Source organism: Alosa alosa, chromosome 23, assembly GCF_017589495.1.
Source record: "Alosa alosa isolate M-15738 ecotype Scorff River chromosome 23, AALO_Geno_1.1, whole genome shotgun sequence".
NCBI lineage: Eukaryota > Metazoa > Chordata > Actinopteri > Clupeiformes > Clupeidae > Alosa > Alosa alosa.
This window is the reverse complement of record NC_063211.1, coordinates 14,075,712-14,096,609: the sequence shown is the minus strand read 5'-3', so window position 1 is coordinate 14,096,609 and position 20,898 is coordinate 14,075,712. Positions and strand designations below refer to the sequence as shown.

The following is a 20,898-nucleotide window of genomic DNA, read 5'->3' as shown; positions in this document are numbered from 1 at the left end:
CGCTTCTCTTGCTCACTCTCTCGTTCTCCTGCCCGAGCTAAGTGCTGTCATCAACGAATCCCACCGCCCACCTTGCCTTGTCTCCACCCGACCCCTCACCTGTCAATCTAGTCTCCCTTCCGAGCCAAAACGCACACTCGTCAAAGTGAGAAAAGCGACCCAGTGCGCGAGAGGGGCAGAGGGCATGTTCATCAAGAGGGAGTCACTGAGGTGACCGTTAGCGAAGGGGCACCAACATGCAGAGCCGTGCCCTGTCCCGCCTGGCCGAAGGCACTGAGCTTGCCACGTATACGTTTCCTTCCTGGAAGCGCCCGCTCTGCTCCCACCTCTGGCATGTCTCTTCCCCCCGCCCCTCCCTCCATTCCTCCCTCGCTCCGTCTCTCCCTCTCTCCCTCCCATGACATCATGCCCGCCTTGAATGGTTGCCACCACTGTTGCCGGTTAGATTGGGTCAGAGTCGAGTCAGCCTTTGGCACAGAGCACAGCACAGCACAGTACAGTGCAGTGCAGCACGGCGCGACGTAGCGAAGCACACACACACAAACACACACACACACACACACACACACACACACACACACACACACACACACACACACACACACACACACCACCCAGCCACCAACCCCCTGCTCCATTAAACATCACTGGGACTGTTGCTCCGATAGGCTTTCAGCGCTGAAATTACTGTATCGTGGTCAGGGTTTGATATTGAGGGTTTCGATGCTCTGAAACGTAGAAGCAAAGCTTTTGGATAATTTTGGTCTGTTTGGAATTGCATGGGAGGGGAGAGTGGTAATATAGAGTTGCCCATCTTTAAAGGATGTCAGCTTTAAAAGGATGGAGTAAAAATTCAGGAAAACAAAACTTTTTCTGGTCAGAACAATGTGACTGAATGTTCGACTCCTAAACTTTTTGTTCATCACAGCTGGGTGCTTTATTAAGCTACATTACAAGAGGTCAAATTCAACAACTAAATAGCCTAAACTGTCAGGAGGCTCATTTCAGTTCTCAGGACCACCGTTGGTGAAAGGCTACTTTGGGCAGTCAGACCCTACTTCACCAGGAGATACTGTAAGTGTTCCCAGACAGACAGGAGACATGCACTCGCTTCTCCTCTCCCCCTTTCTCACTTTCTCCATTCACTCTCTCTCTCTCTCTCTCTCTCTCTCTCTCGTGTGTGCTCACTTTTAGCGTGTCTCGTCTGGCCTGGTCCTCGTCTCTCGTCTCATCTCATCTCGTTTACGGCTCGCGACAGCCTGGCTAGACGGAGCCGTCCCTGCCGTCACTGCCACTGTTGCTACAGCTTGAGTGGGGGGTGTCTGTCTGTCTGTCCGTCTGTCTGTCTGTCTGTCTGACTGCCTGTTTGCCTGACTGGCTGTGATCATCTGATACAGGCCACCCACTGTCTCCGTCTCTCTCTCCCTCTCTCTGCATCTTTCCACGGCATCACACACACACACAGCCCTGGCGGAGACAGACAGACAGACAGACAGACAGGTGGATGGGGCCCTTGTCTTAAACAGCGCTGCGGCAGTGGCGGGCGACAGAGGTGGCATGCAACGGCTCTCTCTCTCTTTCTCTCTCTCTCTCTGCCTCTCTCTCTCTCTCTCTCTCTCTCTCTCTGCCTCTCTCTGTCCGTCTGTCTGTCTGTCTGTCTGTCTGACCACCTGTCCGCTATTGGGTCACAGAATCCCGTCCCGTGTGGTCCTCCGGAGGTGTTAGCGTGCCAGTCGCAGCCAGATGCTCGAGTGCCGCTAATAGATGCTGAGCAGGTTTCTAAAGACAGGAACATGCTCCCCGAGTCCCTAAACAGGGCCTGTCATGGTCAGGGCAACGAGGCTATTATTACTGTCCAGCACCATACAGGTAGTTCAGACGCCATAATCTTAGGATGAAGACTTTTTAAATATTTATTGAGGTGTTAAAGGTACTTCAGAAAGCAAAGATACACCTGGCAGTATTCTGGTCCATGCAGTCTTCCAAATAATAATAATAAAAAGTGTAAAAATGTACCAGAGCACTCAAATGTGTTCACAATACAAAAAAAAAATATATGTAGTATAATATTCTGAAATGATAAATATAAATGTGTTATATTTGTTTTACGTACAGGTACATATTGCAAATGACACATGACATCATACAGATTATATTGGCAGTAATTTTGGGCAACATGTACAGCAAGATGTTGCTTTATGTACAGGTGGAAGTTGATGAGTATGTACGCCAGATTAATCATGCTCTCTATTCTCCCAAAGTACTGACTGAATAGGTGTGCTATTCACTGTACCTGATGTCATCCCGCTGTATTGTACCCAGAGTGAGGAAGATCAGTGAATACAAAAGGAATACAAGCACAACATGTTCAGTTATATTGGGTAGTGTGTCTCATTGTGCTCGTGCTAATGGTTACTCATCCACTGGTAGTGATATGAGATGGGTGCGTTTGATAATAACCTGGAATTAAAATGGTTATTTATAATAGGGCACTGGACAGGTGCTAAGACCTAAGGAGTGTTATGTTGGCATCCTAAGCACCCAAGTGCCAATGGGGTGAACGTGATGGCATTAGAAAGACTATGTGTGCTCACAGTCATCTTTCTTTCTCTCTCTCTCTCTCTCTCTCTCTCTCTCTCTCTCTCTCTCTCTCTGGCTCTCTCTGGCTCTCTCTCACACACACACACACTGTGTGACTTTCTCTCCCCTGTCTCTGTTCATCTGTTCCTCTGTCATTATTTTGCACTTCTAGCCACTGGTCTTCTCTTACCGGTCTTTTCCACCGTCTCCTAGAGGTAGCAACAGTGGCCAACAACACACACACACACACACACACACACTCACACACACACACACACACACACACACACACACACACACACAGTAAAGGCCCCCGTGGGCACTGTAAAGGTAGTGTTTATGGGTTGACTCAGAGAGGCCCTCTCCCTGGAGGTCAAATAATCCGGTGGCCACACACTCTTACACACTCATTCACAGGACTACACCCAGGAGATGCCCAGCCTCTGAACACACATTTCTATTTCTGAGGGGGACACTGTTTACGATACAGGGCTTGATTTCAGCTTTAATTGAAAGCTCTAGTGAGCTAAGGACGAAAACATTTGATTCATGGAGAGCAGAAGAAGGGAGATGCAGAATATGCATGATGAAAGCTAGTTTCCTAGTTCAGTTATATTCAAGTGGAACAAAGTACTGATCCTTTATTATACATTTGTTGCCCTGTTGCCCTGTTATCATTTCTCATTTAATGAAGCCAGTTCTATAGATTTTTGACTAATCTACTTTAGGTATGTTTGATCACTACCCTTTTCCCACATTAAACAAATACTATTGAAGTAACATTTATATGGATAGTGAAATAAATCTTTACTTCAAATAGCTATAGACATTTGTGTTTAGCCACCAAGTTCAGTTTTGAATATTTACCAAGAAATTGTATTCAGAATAGAGTAAGGAGGCAAAGTTCAAATCAAAAGTACTGTGTTGCAGAAACCAATGCCCTTGTGAAGCAGCCCGTGAGAGTGGGCAAGGTTTCTAATGAGGCATTAACCTCAGGCGTGGAGACACAATTCCTTCACCTGCCTGGTGTGAGAAGAGCATATTGCATGTTACACACCAATTCAGGGGTAAGGTATGTGGAGGCTTTATTCTGGATTACAAAACTAAGCTTACGCGCATACACACACAAGAACACACACAAGGACCGCTCTAAAAATACCGCGTCCTGCTGCCATCACCTTAGCCGAGGGTCAACCTAAAAAAGAAGCCCTTCATGCCAATGGCACACTAAATACTGTGTGTGTATGTGTATGTCAGTGTGTGTGAGTGTGTGTGTGCGTGTGCGCGTGCGCGCGCGTGTGCGCGTGTGTGTGTGTGTGTGTGTGTGTGTGTGTGTGTGTGTGTGTGTGTGTGTGTGTGTGTGTGCAAGCATTCAGACGTTTATGCATGCATGTTTGCTTGTGAATGCGTTGTCGGGGACCTACATAAATAGCTTCCGTTTGAAGACACACAAGTATAAATGTCACCACATTGTTTGTGTCAGAGGTCAACTTCCTGTCCCAGGAGAGGTAGGGGCATTAAAGGGAAGGGGCTAGCCAGGGTAAGAGGTACAGAGAGGACCTGATACAGCACCAGCTCTGAGTCTGAGATGGACAAATAAAACCCACAAACAACACTACAGTATGTGCTCACTCAGGATATATAATCACTGTATGTGTAATGTATATATGGTGATGTATAGGAGATATCTGTTATTGTAGCTTTAACTTGCCTAGCAGGAGACGTGAGCCATATGCACACTTGGTACTTGGTACTTTGGCTAATCTTACTATCTGTCTCAATTCAAGTTCTTCCACATGCACATGTACTATTTTGAGTGCATAAGTGTCTTCACACTGACTATCATAGGGACATGCAGTGCACTGCTGATACCCAGTACCCGGATGGTGCACCCATATTGGTGAAAAAGTGATGGACAATGTGCACCCTCTGTGGTCACTATTGGCAATGTAGCAGAAAGGGAGGTACCATTTTTTCCCCCCATTGTGGTCAGATGACAGTGTGAACATTGATAGTGCCATTTCAAGTGTCTAATGTTTGTTTTCAGTTTGAGACAACACTACCCTAGCAAATGGACCTAAACGCATAGTGTACAAAGTATGCTGCATTGAAGTGTATTGAGGGAAGTACCCAGAATGGGACACAGTGTTACTCATTGTCATTGATTGGCATACATATTTGAGATTCTAATATGTGTGCAACTCTATTGGCCTTTCTTAAGTGTGCCTTCCAGTCTACCAGTTACCTACTGTAGCTCATGGACGAACGTGACCCGGCTTCCTCAAGATCAAGGTTTTTGGGAGCTGACGTCACACCTGGGCAGGTTTACGTCAGTCCTGTTCGTGTCACTCTGCATGTGGTGTGAGTGACCTTACCTCCCATCTTTTAAGTGTAAGGGATAAAATAGCCCTACCAGCGATACACACATGCAGACACAAGTGCATGCACAAAGCAGATCGCCATCCTTGCTTCCATTTAGTCACCCTGAGAAAGTGTAGCACACCAAGTGGCAGGAATCTCTGTTATGTTTACTTCTTTCCAGCCTGTTCAATGTCTTATAAGACGGATATTTAACAAAGAAAGTCTGCACTTGTCCAATGGAATATGAAGCCTTTGACTGGGCTTACTGAAAGCCAAATAAGAGATTTTTTCTTCATTGTCTGAACCCTGTTCAAGAGTTCAGCATTCTAACATTATGGCCCATCCAAAAGGAGGTGATCACTTTCTTTAGCCAGAGATTGTATCTCAACAATGAAAAATGTCCAGACTGATGCACTGTTGCTAACTGTTGACAGTCTCCATTTGGCGTCTGAAACACTCCAGTTAAACATTGTCAAGAATTCTTGCAGTTGAAAACAGAAGTAAAGAATACACTAGAAATATTTTTTAGAATGTAAAAGAATGTTGCTGTCTGTAAACAATTCTGATTCTAGAACATTGTATGAGTACGATGTGTTGGCATCGGATTATGTAATGCACTGTCCAGTTGCCAGGCCCTTAAGAGTAGAAATGCCCCAACCAACAGCTGCCCTTTCATCACAGTTTCAAAATGGCCTAGCAGTAGCTTGCATTAACATCAACATCAACACATAGAGGGAGAGCTGCAGACAGTGTCATCATTATCACCCCGACTTGAAGTGCACTGAAGAGGGACCAGGGGCCAAAAGCTAAAATAGCTCTTTAGCTGAAGTGCTTTACCATGTGCGCCCGAGGTCTGGCTCTCCCAACCTGCTTCTGGCACATGTGCTAAAATGAAGTTTTCAGATTTATAATCTCCGATCATGTATGCCCACAAGCAGATGTCCATGGTGGTATGGGGGACTGGGTGTTGGGGCAAAGTGGGAAGGGAGGCTTGCAACAGAAGATGTTTTTTTTTTTTACTAGAGTTGGAGGTGATACATGTCGTAGACCAACATGAGCAGGTTCTCATGGGTAAGCCAGTATGACGCAAGGCTGGAGGTCCTTTGGACCCAGTGGACACACGAATGGATCATCTGAATCATTTCATGAAATAAAGTGATGGCAAGGAAGCCTTTCGGTTGCCAGGGACATCTGCCTCCAAAATAACTATCCTTAGCATTACTTTGAGGTGAACCACAGCATTGCTGGCATGGCAAAGAAGGAATCTTTGGACGCTCCTAGTCCAGCCTGTATCAGCAACTTAAGGTCCTCAAAATCTCTCACTGACCAAAAACGTGGAGCACAGTTTCATGTTCTATCTTCAGGATGGATTTCTCTCACTTTAACTTAATCGGCATATGACGTATACTCATTCGGTGCTTCTTCTCTGTGGATATGTTGACCTGTGCAGTGGTCTGTGGCGGACTCAGCATTCATGATAGATATGAAAACTAGCAGTTACATCAAGTATACTTGACTCCTTACCAAACATTACTAGAAATTCCTGCTGTATCAATTCATCTTACCTCTATCATTTCATTCTGTTCAAAATGCTTTTCAGTTGCCTTGTATAGACAAAGAAAGCCTGGTGTTTATTCAAACTAGTGTGGACACAAACACCTGCACACTACTGCTATATCAAGGACAGTGGAAAAATATCGCCCATTCCTTCCTCCGCTCACAAAACCCAGAAAAAGGAGCAGGTCACTGCCACCGATTTATAGTCCTGCACAGTGACTGCTGTTTGCATACACACAAACACACTGGTAGGCCCCTGCAATAGCAAACTTGCCTGTAAAGCAGTAACTAGGCATGTCGGTAGTGTGCTGCATACAACCCTCCCCCTTCCCCACAGGGCAAATGTTAAGTGACACATCACAGCTGGCTGTCAATCAAACCAGGAAGGGGCTGCCCACTGCTGCGTCATCAGCACAGTGCAGTGACGCAGGGGGGGCCCAGCGTCCGAGACTGAGACGGTGCTTTTAATAGACCAGAACACCCCTGCAATGGCCAAGCACTAAGGTCCAGCGACAGGACAGGAGGGCTAACTAGCAGGAAGCCAGCAGTGAGATATAGTACACAGAGCATTGGGACACAAGTGCAGCAACCAAACTAGGAGGGTTGTGAGTATCTAAACTGGTTCTGAGCCTTGGTGAGGGCAGACTAAAACAACAGGAGATAGGTTTCTGTTTCTGTTTCTGTTCATGTTTGTGTGTGTGTGTGTGTGTGTATTTGAGTTTTGAGTCAGGTGTGTTTGAGAATAACATGGCACATGGTTTTGAGTACAAGTTGAAAAATGCAATATTAACATGAACTATGAGCTATTGCTTAACATCTCCAGATACAATCAAGTTTGTTTCTACGGTTTTGGAGTCAGCACTTTTGGTGTACTGTAGGTCTGTGCACAAGAAAGTTTGAAAATGCTTGTTAAAGAAACAATATGAATTTTTGCTAGTACTCTGAATATGTGGTTTTAAAACAAATGTTCATATAACACGCTTTGTCTGTCTCTCTCTCTCTCTCTCTCTCTCTCTCTCTCTCTCTCTCTCTTGTCTCTCTGTCTCTCTCTCTTTGTTGTTTTACAGACGTAGTGCATACGCAGGGTCCAGTCGACGGCAGTCTCTACGCTAAGATCCGAAAGAAGGACTCCACCGAGGGCATTGTTTCCGTTAACGGCCTTCCGCCCTCCGAGCGTGCTCATCCTCCCCTCCAGCAGGCAGTCGGAGTAGCCAACCACGCGCTTCCTCTCCCTGTCGCCAACCACGCCCTCCCGGTCGCTGACCACGCGCTCTCTGTGAGCAGCGACTCGGGCAACTCCACCGCCTCCGTCAAGACCGATCGCACCGATGACCCGCAGTCCCAGCAGGGCGGCGCCGCCGGCGGAGGAAGTGGCAGCGGGGGGGCCTGCGTGAGCCAGCCGCCCGGCGCCGAACCGTCCCTGAGTCCGCGGGAGAAGCGCGAGCTCGAGCAGCTGCTCAGCGGTCTCGAGGGAGGAGGAGGAGCCCAGGGGGGCCGACAGGGGAGCCCAGCGGCCGTCGGGGGTATCCTCCACCTGGTGCCCGCGCAGGTGCACGTGAACGGGCGTGGCTTGATCCGCGCCAACACCGTCCCGGCAGCAGCATCCGCGCGCGCCGCAGACAGCCGGAGCGAAACCGAACGCGAGACTGATATCCTTGACGACGAGCTCCCAGAGGCTCCCAACAGCGCCGACAGCCTCGGGACGATCTCGTCTCTGGACGGACACGAGACGCCAGCCGCCGACAGCCAGGGACACAGCGACTACCAGACTCCCCAGCAGCAGCAACAGCAGCAGCCGCCGTCTGACTCGACCACCGTGGACATCGAGGGACCGTCGGCTCTCCCAGATCTCCGGTCCAGCAGGAGAGACATGCCGGTGCACCAGGTGCACGGCTCGGCCTCCGCGCAGGAGCGTCTGATCGACTACAGCGACCAGAACGGGGCCATGTACCGCTCACAGTCCTACGGGGCTGCCCCGGCCATGGACCCAGGGGCAGCTGCCAGGCTTCTGCCCCAAGCGCCCGAAAGGAGCACGAGCAGCCGCGAGGCCGTCCAGCGCGGCCTCAACGCCTGGCACCAGTACGGCCTGGTGGACGACCCGTTCTTCGGGCCCATGTCGGGCTTGTCGCGCTTCCCCACGTCGCCGAGCGGCGCCTCGCAGAACGACGTGGAGCAGTCCATCGAGGCCCTCAACATGCTCATGATGGACCTTGAGCCCACGCAGACGCCTGTACCCAAGTCCCAGAGCGCCCCCCCGGGCGACAACCCGGCTACCTACCAGACGCCCTTCGCCCAGAACTACCCGAGGCCCTCGTACCAGGCGGACCAGGCCATCCACAGCTACTCGACGGGCTACCCGCCATCCACCTCGGCCAGCTACGGCCAGTCCTCTCAGAGGTCCTCCCCGGCCTACCCGCCCATGTCGCCCTCCATGGAGCCCCACAGGGGGGCTTTCCACTCCCCCACCCACCCACAGGAGGCGTACATCCACCGGGGAGGTCCCGGGTCCCCGTCCCCCACCCTGCACCACCCGCAACCCCTGAAGCCCCAGAGCGCCTTCACTCCAGGGGGAGGCAGCTCGGTGTGCTACACCCCGGAGCTCCAGGGCATCTCCCCGTACCCCACCACCCAGATGAGCTACAGTGCCTCCTCCTCTCCCCTCCCGTCGGTTACCCCCGCCAGGGAGGCTGACCCCGAGGAGGAGAGCCTGAACCTGGAGGGGCTGGTGGCCCACCGCATAGCTGGTGAGTGCTTAACTGGATCTTCTTTTAAAGTTCTGTTTCTTTGATACTCAACGTGAAATTGAAGGGCTCAAAGGCCTAGATTGCTTGATTACAGTTTGGTTTGGGTTAGGGTGGTTTGGTGGTCATATTGAGTTGAGGAAGGAGCGATTACAATTATAATGTGTGATATGGCAGTTAAATGTCTATAAAATAAGATGACTGTAATAAACTGGCTTAGGTTAACACAAATATGGACAGCAAATATTACGTATTTGTGAGGTTTGCTTTCTCCGTCCTTTTTGAAGTCTGCAAGGGTTCCAGGGTGAGGTCCTCTAATGTGCAAAAACATTCTGTTTCTATGGTTTTCATATCTGTAATATCAGTACAAATGTAATATCCTCTGTTTATAATTGAAAACAAAACCTTGTATGAACAAGAGATGTTTCCATGGTGAAGAACCATATAGGGTGTTGTTTGACCATTTAAAGAAAAAATTGGCTGGTGTTTCACAAGGACAAACACAGAAGACCTTCAGTGAGGAACAAACGGACCAGAACATTGCAAAACATGGAGTATTTCCCTCTGTTTTACATTTTAATATTTCAAGCACTTGAGACGTGGTTACATATATTGGCACATCAACTTGTATAATTCCTAGTACACTTTTGTTTGTTTAAATTCACAAGTGCACAGCCGGTTGTTTAACATTGTTTCCCAGCACTTCTGTTTTTCCATGGCACTCTCTGTGAGGACAAAGAGCTATGCCCATGTCAGCATATCCATCCATTTATGGTGGACAAAGCAATTGTAAACAATCAGGCCTTAGAGCCAGTGCTGAAAACCTAACACCTTACTTGGGGTGGAACACAAGGCACGCACGCACAGACACACACACACACACACACACACACACACACACACACACACAGCTGGCAGTCTTCTGTTGACAGGATCCTGGAAGCATAGCTCTGTGATGAGCACATGGCCCAGCCCAACTCCCCCAATGCCAGGGAGGATGAGACAGAGGGGGGGGGCAGTCCCCTGGCTGCCTTACGCAGTCACGTAGCATCCCCACCCAGCATCCTGGCAATGGCACGGAGAATTAGTGGGGGTTTAGTCTCGTGGAGCTGTGTGTTACCCAAATACATGACGTGAGTCTCAGTCAACCACCCCCCCACCCCAACACACACACACACACACACACACACACACACACACACACACACACACACACACACACACACACACACACACACACACACACACACACACACACACACATACATACCACCACCACCTCCTGTTGACTGGAAGCAGACTCTTACCAGTTCTCTGTGCTTGCTTTTGGGGAGAGAAGGGAATTCAGAGGCATCCATCATGGGGTGTAAGAATAGCCATCAGTCTCTGCCTCAGTTCAGCTACCAGGCATTCTCCACATTGACTTCAAGGGATTTCAGAGATGTATTCTGCTCTTGTTCACTAGTGCCATCTTGTGGCACCAACAGTTCCAACAGTTGCATCTTGGGTTCTGAAAAGGAGTGTGCCATGGTAGATAGTGTAAAACAATTGTTTTTGTAACTTACTGTTAAAATAGTGTTACTAATTGAGTTAGGTTTTTTTTTGTGCTAGAGGAATTATGTCAAAAGTTTTAAGCTTAATTTGTCAGGAACAACATACCATGGAATATGAAGACAACTAGTCGAAATCAACCAAATAAATAGCGTTAACATGAAGTCTATGTGCTAAGATTAAAATGTATCATTCCACCATTCAGTGCATATGTACCAAACGGTATTCATGTGTGATCCGCAAGTCTGTTTAAACGGTCTGAGCTGATGGTCTTGAGCCACAGTCGCCTTCTCTCATCCAAAACCGCACTCTGTGAAGTAGCCTGCGAGGGGGAAAACAGGCAGTTTGACTTGTTGAAGAATTCCTACGTCTCTGCCCAATATTTGGTCTGAGGTTTCTACTGAGTGGAAAAATACTGGTGAATATGAATGTGCGCCCCCTGCCCCCCTTCAGAAGACATGGTCCCATTTGTCCTCTGAAACAGAGAGAAGGAGGTGTGTGTGTGTGTGTGTGTGTGCGTGTGCGTGCGTGTGTGTGTGTGTGTGTGTGTGTGCGTGTGTGCGTGTTCAGGTGGTACGTGCGTCGTGTGTGTGTGCAGTGCATGTGTGCGTGGCGACGCGATGCGTGCATGCGTCTGTGTGCGCGTGTGTGTGCACGCTTGTGTGTGTGCGCGCGTGTGTGTGTGCATGTGTGTGTGTGTGTGCCGCTAAAAGAGATGAGCTAGTACTGATTCTAATGCCACATATTGCCATTTTATAATGCCTCTTGACTGAGGCATCCTATATACATGAAATGCACTTGAGCCAGGGAGTGTTATCAGATTATGGTCATCAGATCATTGAATTGCCATGCATGTCCATTAAGCAGTTTGGAAAAAGACATGAGTGTAACTTCCTATTATCTTTTCTATCTCTGTCTCTTTTTTCCTGTCTTTTTGTTGTTTGTTGTGTCTGTCCATTCACGCTCCGCTCTGTGGACCATCCCCTTTATGCCACTATTCCACCTCCTCCTGCACCTGCTCTCTCCACCTCCTTCTCCCTCTGCTCCTCCACCACCACCACCACCTCCTCCTCCTCCTCCACCTCCACCTCCTCTTCTTCTCCTCCATCTGCCTCCTCTCATCCTCTCCCCCCATCACGGGCAGATCCACAACCTTCATTCCGGGGCATCTCGGCCAGATATGAGCCCCAGCCCCCCCTTGAGCATGCATGGCTCCTATTCTTTTTCTGGTTTTGTCCCCGATCTCCTCCAGCTTCTCTCTCTCTCTCTCTCTCTCTCTCTCTCTCTCTCTCTCTCTCTCTCTCTCTTCTCTCCCTCTCTTTCTCCTCTCCCTCTATCTCCTCTTCCTCTCTCTCCCTCTATCTCTCTCTCTCTCTCTCTTTCCCTCTCTCTCTCCTCTCCCTCTATCTCCTCTCCCTCTCTCTCCCTCTTCTCTCCCTCTCTTTCTCCTCTCCCTCTATCTCCTCTTCCTCTCTCTCCCTCTCTCTCTCTCTCTCTCTCTCTCTCTCTCTCTCTTTCTCTCTCTCTCTCTCTCTTCTCTCCCTCTCTCCTCTATCTCCTCTCCCTCTCTCTCCCTCTTCTCTCCCTCTCTCTCTCCTCTCCCTCTATCTCCTCTCCCTCTCTCTCCCTCTATCTTCTCTCTCTCTCTCTCTCTCTCTCTCTCTCTCTCTCTCTCTCTCTCTCTCACAAAATCTTCATGTCTTTCTATCTGCTTACTCTTTCCACAGCTCCCTTCCAAAACACTCCTCCACCTCCACTTTCACTCCACAATCACAATTGTTGTCAATTTCCAATTTCCTTTCCTCCACACCTGGGATAGCAGTAAATACGTATCTATACAGCAGTGGTTTAGTACAACCTGGTCAACCTAGTGCATGAAATGACAGCCAATGATACATTGTATCATTCACATCGTAGCAGTTTAGCTTCCACATTGTAAAACTGGGCTCATTTTCAAGGATCATTTTAAAAGGAGCCCTAAAAACGAACTTTAGTTTTGGGCCTCTTTATTACCGGTACATATTTCACGACAGTGTTAATAGTTGGTTAGGCATGAGCATGTTTCTCAGTACTGTTATGCATTATATAAAGCTTATCTCTTTATGTTGGTCATTTTTAATGCCTTCGTTTGTTTTCTTTTTTGTACTGAAAGGAGTTTACAAATATCTAAAAAGATACCAAATCCAAAAATGTCAAGGAACATTCAGCTCAAAATAGAGTGTTGACACTTAATGCCTCTCCGGAGGAATTGCATAATTTTTCCTAAAAGTATTTTTGCAACAGAAATCACCAATTACACCAATGAACTGTAATGTTGTGAATGTGTATGAATTGGTTTTGATTGTGTTCATTTTTCTTACGAACGTATGTCCTTAGGGTCAAGGTCACACACAGCAACCCCAGATGAGTCTGGTTCATCCATGCGTCGCCGCACGACCAGCGAGGGTCAGTACCACAACGGTCACGAGGATCGTCCAGCTCACGGGAATGCCTCCCGCACCCCTGTCTCGCCAGAGTTTGTTACTGTTATCGCCTCGAATCCAGGAGGCCGACCAAGGGAGGTACGGTTGCTGCGAATACATGACTACATTTCCCAGAACCCCACAGTGGTTTGAGGCAGGTTGCATGGGTTTGTCTGAACTGCATGACTGTGTGTGTGTGTGTGTGTGTGATATTTTTTAGCCTGAGTGTGTTCTGTCTGTGTGTGTGTAGTGTGTCTCCCTCTGTGTCCGATTCAGAGCTCTCTGTCTCCCCCTGCAGGTTCACATGCACAGCTATCGGGAGGCGTTTGACGACACCCCAGACGGCAGCGGTGGCGCCCCCACCAGCCCAACCCCCAGCGCCGGTGGTGAGGCCCCCCCCTCGACCCCCGCCTTCCCTGTGTCCCCCCTCACCTCGCCACAGACCCCCTACTTCAACCTGTGTAAGTCTCACCTCCCTGCAGGAGGAGGGGTGGGCGCCCTTTTTGTTTACTTCCAAACAAACAAACAAACAAATACGCTCTGGGTCACACACCATAGGAAGAGACATCACTGCCTCAGATTCTTCTTCCTCCTCTGGCTAAGGAATAGTGACAAGCTTTATTATCAGTATGCTGAAGGGATGAAGCAAGCATCCATTTTGGTTTTGTTATACAGAGAGTGTTTCTTTCTGTGAAGTCTCATTAGCTACGAGGTTATAAGGATTCTGATGATGAGGTTGAAACTTGTGTTAAAAAATCCGTCCCATGTTTCTCATCATTTGCAACTGAGTATCTTTTCACAGTCCAGAGGTCTGAAGGATTGGCCTCCGTTCTTCATGGTGAAATGGTTTGAGAAAGATTGGAGTTTTATTGTGAGGAGATCCCTAATTGCAATCCAAACATGGCTTCTCTCATCAGTCATCTCTTAGTCACGGTCACTGAGATTTGTTGTTCTTGCAACATCTGCTTATTCATTGCAGGGTGCATCTCCATAAGGGAAGTGCTCCATCAGCGCTATTATTCCATATGACTCACAAACCAAGATATACTGTTCTGTAGACACATACACACACATACACATACACCGACACACACACACACACACACACACAAGCACAAACACACACACACACACACACACACACACAAACACATACACAGACACACAGGCACACAAACACACACCCGCACGCAAGCACGCACACACACACACACACACACACGTACACATAGACATACTATACACACACACACATTGTAGTGATGTCGTGACAGAGCGTTGTCATTTTTATTCATCATCATAGCAATATCTCCATGGCTCCCTCCTCCTGCAGCGAAGTCATGCTGCAGGTATAGAAATGTACCAATCAGAGGCCAGATAAGCCCCAAATGCCCCTCCTTTCCCCTTTTCTCTTGCCTCTTATTGGTCATTTGAGCTGCCACACAAAGAATTGATTGGGATTCTTTGGTAAGTGCAGGATGCATGCTCACATACTACAGATGTTTCACCATGCTTGGTCTTCATATCAGCATGATGGCAAACAGCATAAGCTTTTTTACAGTCCATAGCGTCCCATACCGTATGCATTTTAAAGTTCCCCAGACTGATTGATAGAATACACACTACAATATCATATTTACTTTTGGTCAGGAAATGTGTGTTTTGAACCACGAAGCTAGGTCTTTATTTCTTAGACTTTAGGTAGTTCATTGGAATGACCATTAGATTTAGATTTAATGTCGGTGATCTTCAATGTTAAATTCAGCAGTAATGAAAAATTAAATATTCCATCAAAGAGATCTGTGCTATGTTTGAGATGATGATTACTGTATGTGGTTCTTATTCAAACAAAGACTTTATGTGTAAATCTAAATATCTTCACTCTTAAAGAGTATACTGTTATTGCAGCTTGTACAATGTCTTGTTGCCATACTACAGTACATGCAAACTGCATTTTATGTTTATACATAAAAAGAACTACAAAAGATTGCCAGCTACTATCTGCATTTGACACATTTGACAGCACATCAATATACCTTCTAGAACATATAGAATTTGAAAAGAAAGCAAGGCCTACATTACTTTTTTGCACCTGCTCACATGAAATGTCTGTGCTCTTGCACTGTGTCCATCACATATGGCTGTGTGGTGTGGTCGTTGTCCCCATCACTGCCCTTTAAGCACATTGTTCCATTGTTTTTGTCACTTGCATGACTTTCCTGTTGTCCCATGTTCGTTGTTTTTCTGATCACTGTTGAAGTATCCGCCACCTGGATGTGTTGCTATTTGTGTGTGACCCCCCCCCCCCCAACAGTGTTAATGTTTTGTTACGTAAAAATGTATGTCATGTGAAAACTTGAGCTACATGAGCTACAATGTAAGCATTTCTGACAGAGAATCAACTTTTACTTTCTTCTCCTCCTTTTCTCTCTGCTCATTCACTCTCTTGCCCTTGTGCATTCCTCTTCTACCTTGTTCCTTTTTTTCTCTCTCTCTTTTTTCTTGTCTGTGTTGGGGCTGTAGGTCGCTCCCCGCCAGGCTTGGCCAAGACGCCTCTGTCGGCCCTGGGGCTGAAGGCGCAGAGCCCCAACGATGTTCACATGCAGCAGAGCAGCTCCGGTGAGTCACACACACACACACACACACACACACACACACGCACATACACACACTCTCTCACACACAGACTCTCTCTCACACACAGACACACACACACCCACACACACACACACACACACACACACACACACACACACATACACACACACACACACACACACACACACACACACATACACACACACACACACAGAGACACACACACAGACACACACACACACACACACAGACTCTCTCTCATACACACACAGACACACACACACAAACACAGTTACTAACACACACACACACACACACACACACACACACACACACACACACAGTTACAGACCAAAAGGAACAGTTTGGCTGGAGACCTGCATGTTGATATGGCAGCTTTAGTCCCCATTGACTGTGTCTTACATACAGTCCATCAGAAGGGCATACACAGTTTGGTAAAGGAACACTGTGTCCTCCATTATGCTTCCATGCTGCTTTTGGCTCTTACTCAACCCATCCTGATCCTGTGTAACTTGTGTAACTGGCTTCATACTCAATCTCTCTTCTCTACTCTCTCTCTCTCTCTCTCTCTCTCTTCTCTCTCTCTCTCTCTCTCTCTCTCTCTCTCTCTCTCTCTCTCTCTCTCTCTCTGTCTCATTCCTCTCTCTTTTTTTCCCTTTCTATTTTCTCGGTCTTTTCCTGCCGTCAGATTCTGACTCTAGTGATGAAATGGAAGGTAAGGGTCTGTCTCAGATAACCCCTGGCACTCTAAAGATCATCCCGGCCACCCAACCCAACTCACGCGTGTCGTCTTGCCCTACTCCATTTGACCCTGTGCTGTGCTGTGTGCTCATCCCCTACCCGTTCTTGGCACTCATCTTACCCCTTAAATTCGTTATGTTTACCCCTTGTTTTGGTCCAATCTGTTTTTACTATATTATGCCAATGAGATTCCATGGTGCCATGAGGTATTACTGTTATCATGGAACCAAAAAAGTGTAGGCCTGATATGTTTTGACATACTGTAGATTACTGTAAGATTATTTTTATTTATTTCCCCTGTCCTATGTATGAATTGAAGCCTTGTGTGTTGTACTTATTTAGTGTCCAGTTTCTAGTTTTATAAATACTAGCAAAAACACTGAAAAGTATAAGTATGTAATGTCAGTGTTCCAATATGACTTGTAATGTTAATTTACAACTGTATTATGCAAAATAGTTAGTTGTATCTGTTTTTTTTTAAGAAGTGTAGTCCTCTTTGTCACTAATATCCTCACATGACTGACTTGTTTCCACCTCTGCTATACGTTTCTAAAAGTAGCTAACTTTTACACATTTTTATTTCGAAGGAGTGTTTACCCCATACCACTTTCAGGTTATCAAAGAAACTCATTTTTCTGTGATTGCATAATCATTTATTCACCGTTGATTTACTTTTCAGATATTTACATGTACTTTCTTTGTTGTCCTCCATCTCGACTTCAAGGTTGCCGTGTTTGTTACAGTATTGTTTGTTTGTTTTTCACACGTTTGGTTCGTTTTTCTGCAGAGCCGCGAGGCTACATTGGGCCCGTGGCACACGTTGGAGGGAGGGGTCTCGGCATGTCCCCTAGCCACCAGCATCCCCTGTACCCGTCTGAAGCTATGGAGAGGGCGGCACCCCCTGCCCACGGCATCAACCCCCCGCTCTCACCCCTTGGCACCAGCCACCACCCTGAGGGGTGAGTATTTGAGGGTCTGTATGTGTGTGCGTGCGCGTGCGTGTATGTGTGTGTGTGTGTGTGTGTGTGTGTGTGTGTGCGTGCATGTACTGTATGTGTGTGGCCGTGATTTATGTCCAAAGATGACTGACATCATCATTATATTACAGTAATACACATGCAGGTTTGTACTGACCATTTCATAACATCATCCTTTACCCATTAAAAGCAGTGTTTTTACCACGATTTTAAGGTCTTTCATCTACATTCTGTACTTGTTCTCTCTCCTGTCCAGACACTTCTCACATCCTGACGGCTCCATGCGAGTGGCCAGTCCCCCTGTCTCTGTGTCCAACGTGGGCTACCCGCCCAACACCACCGAGCTCACGCACCCCCACTTTTACCCCGACCCGCTCGGCTACCTGGATCCTGAAACGGCCACGGTCAACATTATGGGTGTCCATCGTGTGCCGGGCAGCCCCAACACGCTCCACCGCACCGTTGCCACCAACACCGCCCCCAGCCCCGTCCTCCAGCGCCGGCTAGCCAATCAGAGCCCAGTCACCGGGCACCGGGTCCCCCCAGCCAATGGCGGCGACCCCAACAGCCCTGTGCCCGTGCGCCACATGGGTGCCACCAAAGCGGTGCCCCAGAGCCCCACGATGGGCCGCCACGCTCAGAGCCCGGGCAGCGCCGGAAGCCTGAGTCCGGAGAGGAGGCCCAGCAGGCAGGCCAGCCCCGACGAGAGGCCCGGCGGGCGCCAGTCCGGCGCCTCTGGAGGTCACCTGTATGGCGCGGAGCCAGGCTCCCAGCCCATGCTGCCTGATAAGAGGCCCAGTGCCACCCCCACTGAGGGCTCCATGAACAGGAAGATGTCCTCGCCAGGGCCCAGCGGTGCCAGCACACCCGTCATGCCCCCGCACGCAACGTCTGAACCTGCCATTGTCTCCATCTATGGTGAGGGAGCGATAATGATGCGATTGTGATATATGAGTGTGAAAATGGTATAGTGGATGTTGGACAATTCATTTATCATTTTATGACCTTTAATGTATTTCTGAAATATAAAAATAAAAAAAAAACTTCTCTATTCTCCAATTTTGACAAATATACCATACTGGCAAAATGTAAAAAATATATATTGTGGTGATTGTAGTTTCATTTTATCTTTGAGAAGAGATATGCTGGACCGGATCATGAAGTACTGTTGTACTTGTTTTTTCCAGCTGATGGACCACCAGACATCAAGCTCAACGTAAAGTTTGTGCAGGACACATCCAAGTTCTGGTACAAGCCAGAGATCTCCCGGGAGCAAGGTAAGAGCTTGCCTAACATGGGTATCCTAGAGACCATGTCTCCTTATAGTAATGATGCTCAGCAGCACTAATGTTTTGACTTCATGTACATGCACTGTGCCTCCTCTAGTGATAACTCTAAATAGACGTAATATTTCATAAGGACAAAATATATCATAGCACACAGCATTAGCATAGAGTAGGGGGAAATAGATAGATAGATAGATAGATAGATAGATAGATATTTGCAAACAACTTTAATGGCCTGGTCTAACACGATACTATCCTCCAGCTATCTGCGTGCTGAAGGACAGAGAGCCTGGGGCATTTGTTATCCGAGACAGCCACTCCTTCAAGGGGGCCTACGGCCTGGCCATGAAGGTGGCCTCACCTCCACCCACTGTGCAACAGAACAAGAAAGGTAACATTTGCATTTAGCAGGTGCTTTTATCAATTATATTACAAGGGCCATTTTCCCCAGAGCAAGTCGGGTTAAGTGCACAACTTTTCAGGCTACTGCATGCTAGCCCAGCTCCTTAGCCACTACGCTACCACCACCCCATACACATGAGACTAAAGGCATGGGCCATGGGCCAGTCTGTGGACTATCATGGAAAGAAGACTTATCTTGATAAGATAAACCTAAAAAAAAACTTGCATTGAATTGAACACATGTATTGAAATGAAAAGAAAAAGACCTGAAAAACTGAACTGATTAAATGGAATACAATTATATCAGCTCATTTTGGAGCATAGTAATGTTAAATAATTTTGTTCTTATTTATCAGTGGGAGACATCACTAACGAGCTGGTTCGTCACTTCCTGATTGAGACTAGTGCTAAGGGTGTGAGGCTGAAGGGCTGTCCCAATGAGCCCTACTTTGGTGAGCTCCTGATCCTCATTAACACCCACATTCATTACTCTATATTGTCCAACAGTGTGTGGTGGTCCTCCTTCATCTTACTGTTCTTCGTGTGTGTGTGTGTGTGTGTGTGTGTGTGTGTGTGTGTGTGTGTGTGTGTGTGTGTGTGTGTGTGTGTGTGTTTCTAATTGACAGGCTGTCTCTCTGCATTGGTGTACCAGCACTCCATGACACCCCTGGCTCTCCCATGCAAGCTAATGATCCCAACCCGAGGTAAGACATCTTCACTGGCCACCGCTCTCTCCATGGTCCTTTCACAGTCCAGTCATCATGAACACGAGTACTAATGCAGTTTAAATCAAATTAAATACTGATCCATTTATTTTATTCTGTCAACTTCAAATTTGAAAACAGATTCAAAAATGTTAACAACTGTACTTCTTTCTGTTTTTGAGTGTGAGAACAGATGTGAGGTTATTTGTCTTTTATCTAGTTATTATTTTTTAATAAATCTAATTAGAGATTGTATCTTCAGTCCTAGAATGTGTATGGCTATTGACCACCTGATATGTATGTTTTACAATGTACTGTACTGTACTTGTCATTGTCTTGTTGCTGTCCTGTTGCTGTATGTTTACCTGGGGCGGTTTTCCCAAAACCATAGTTGCTAACCTGTTAGCAACTTAGTTGGTTGGCAATGGGAAATTGCAATGCAACCAACAAACTATGGTTTTGGGAAACACTATAACGTACAGTATCTATCTATCTATCTATCTATCTATCTATCTATCTAACGCCCCAGGGTAGCATACTAGTTTCCCCTCTGGGGATCAGTAAAGTTAATCAATCAATCAATCGATCAATTAATGTGATTCCTTCGTCAGACCCGAATGAGGAAGCCATTGAGTTAGCCACCCCAACAAGCTCCACCATTGACCTACTGAAGCAGGGTGCAGGTAAGCCGGAACCTTCCGGTTATAGCTCCCCCTCTCCATATCAGTTGCCACCTTAGCTTCACAAAATAATAACAGGAAAAGGGTGGTTACATAAATGGTGTCTTGTTTAAGAAAGGAGAGGTGATTGAAAGAGATGGAAGGTATTTTTTTCTTTTTCTGTCAACCAATTTGACTGCAGATGATTTTGTTCTCTCGCGTGATCTATTCCCTCCTGTGACTTCTTCTCCCCCACAT

At 47.2% G+C, this 20,898-nt stretch overlaps 1 protein-coding gene across 1 annotated transcript in view; it reads left to right on the top strand.

Moving 5' to 3' along the window:
* Positions 1 to 20,898, top strand: part of tns1a (tensin 1a) — a 127,565-nt gene that overhangs the window by 99,351 nt on the left and 7,316 nt on the right. Inside the window, exons 19-30 of the mRNA XM_048234392.1 lie at positions 7,566 to 9,242; positions 13,167 to 13,351; positions 13,551 to 13,713; positions 15,776 to 15,871; positions 16,560 to 16,586; positions 17,400 to 17,571; positions 17,846 to 18,507; positions 18,777 to 18,866; positions 19,138 to 19,266; positions 19,634 to 19,729; positions 19,904 to 19,981; positions 20,593 to 20,664. Coding sequence (XP_048090349.1) covers positions 7,566 to 9,242; positions 13,167 to 13,351; positions 13,551 to 13,713; positions 15,776 to 15,871; positions 16,560 to 16,586; positions 17,400 to 17,571; positions 17,846 to 18,507; positions 18,777 to 18,866; positions 19,138 to 19,266; positions 19,634 to 19,729; positions 19,904 to 19,981; positions 20,593 to 20,664 — 3,447 coding nt within the window. The remainder of the gene's footprint in view (positions 1 to 7,565; positions 9,243 to 13,166; positions 13,352 to 13,550; positions 13,714 to 15,775; positions 15,872 to 16,559; positions 16,587 to 17,399; positions 17,572 to 17,845; positions 18,508 to 18,776; positions 18,867 to 19,137; positions 19,267 to 19,633; positions 19,730 to 19,903; positions 19,982 to 20,592; positions 20,665 to 20,898) is intronic.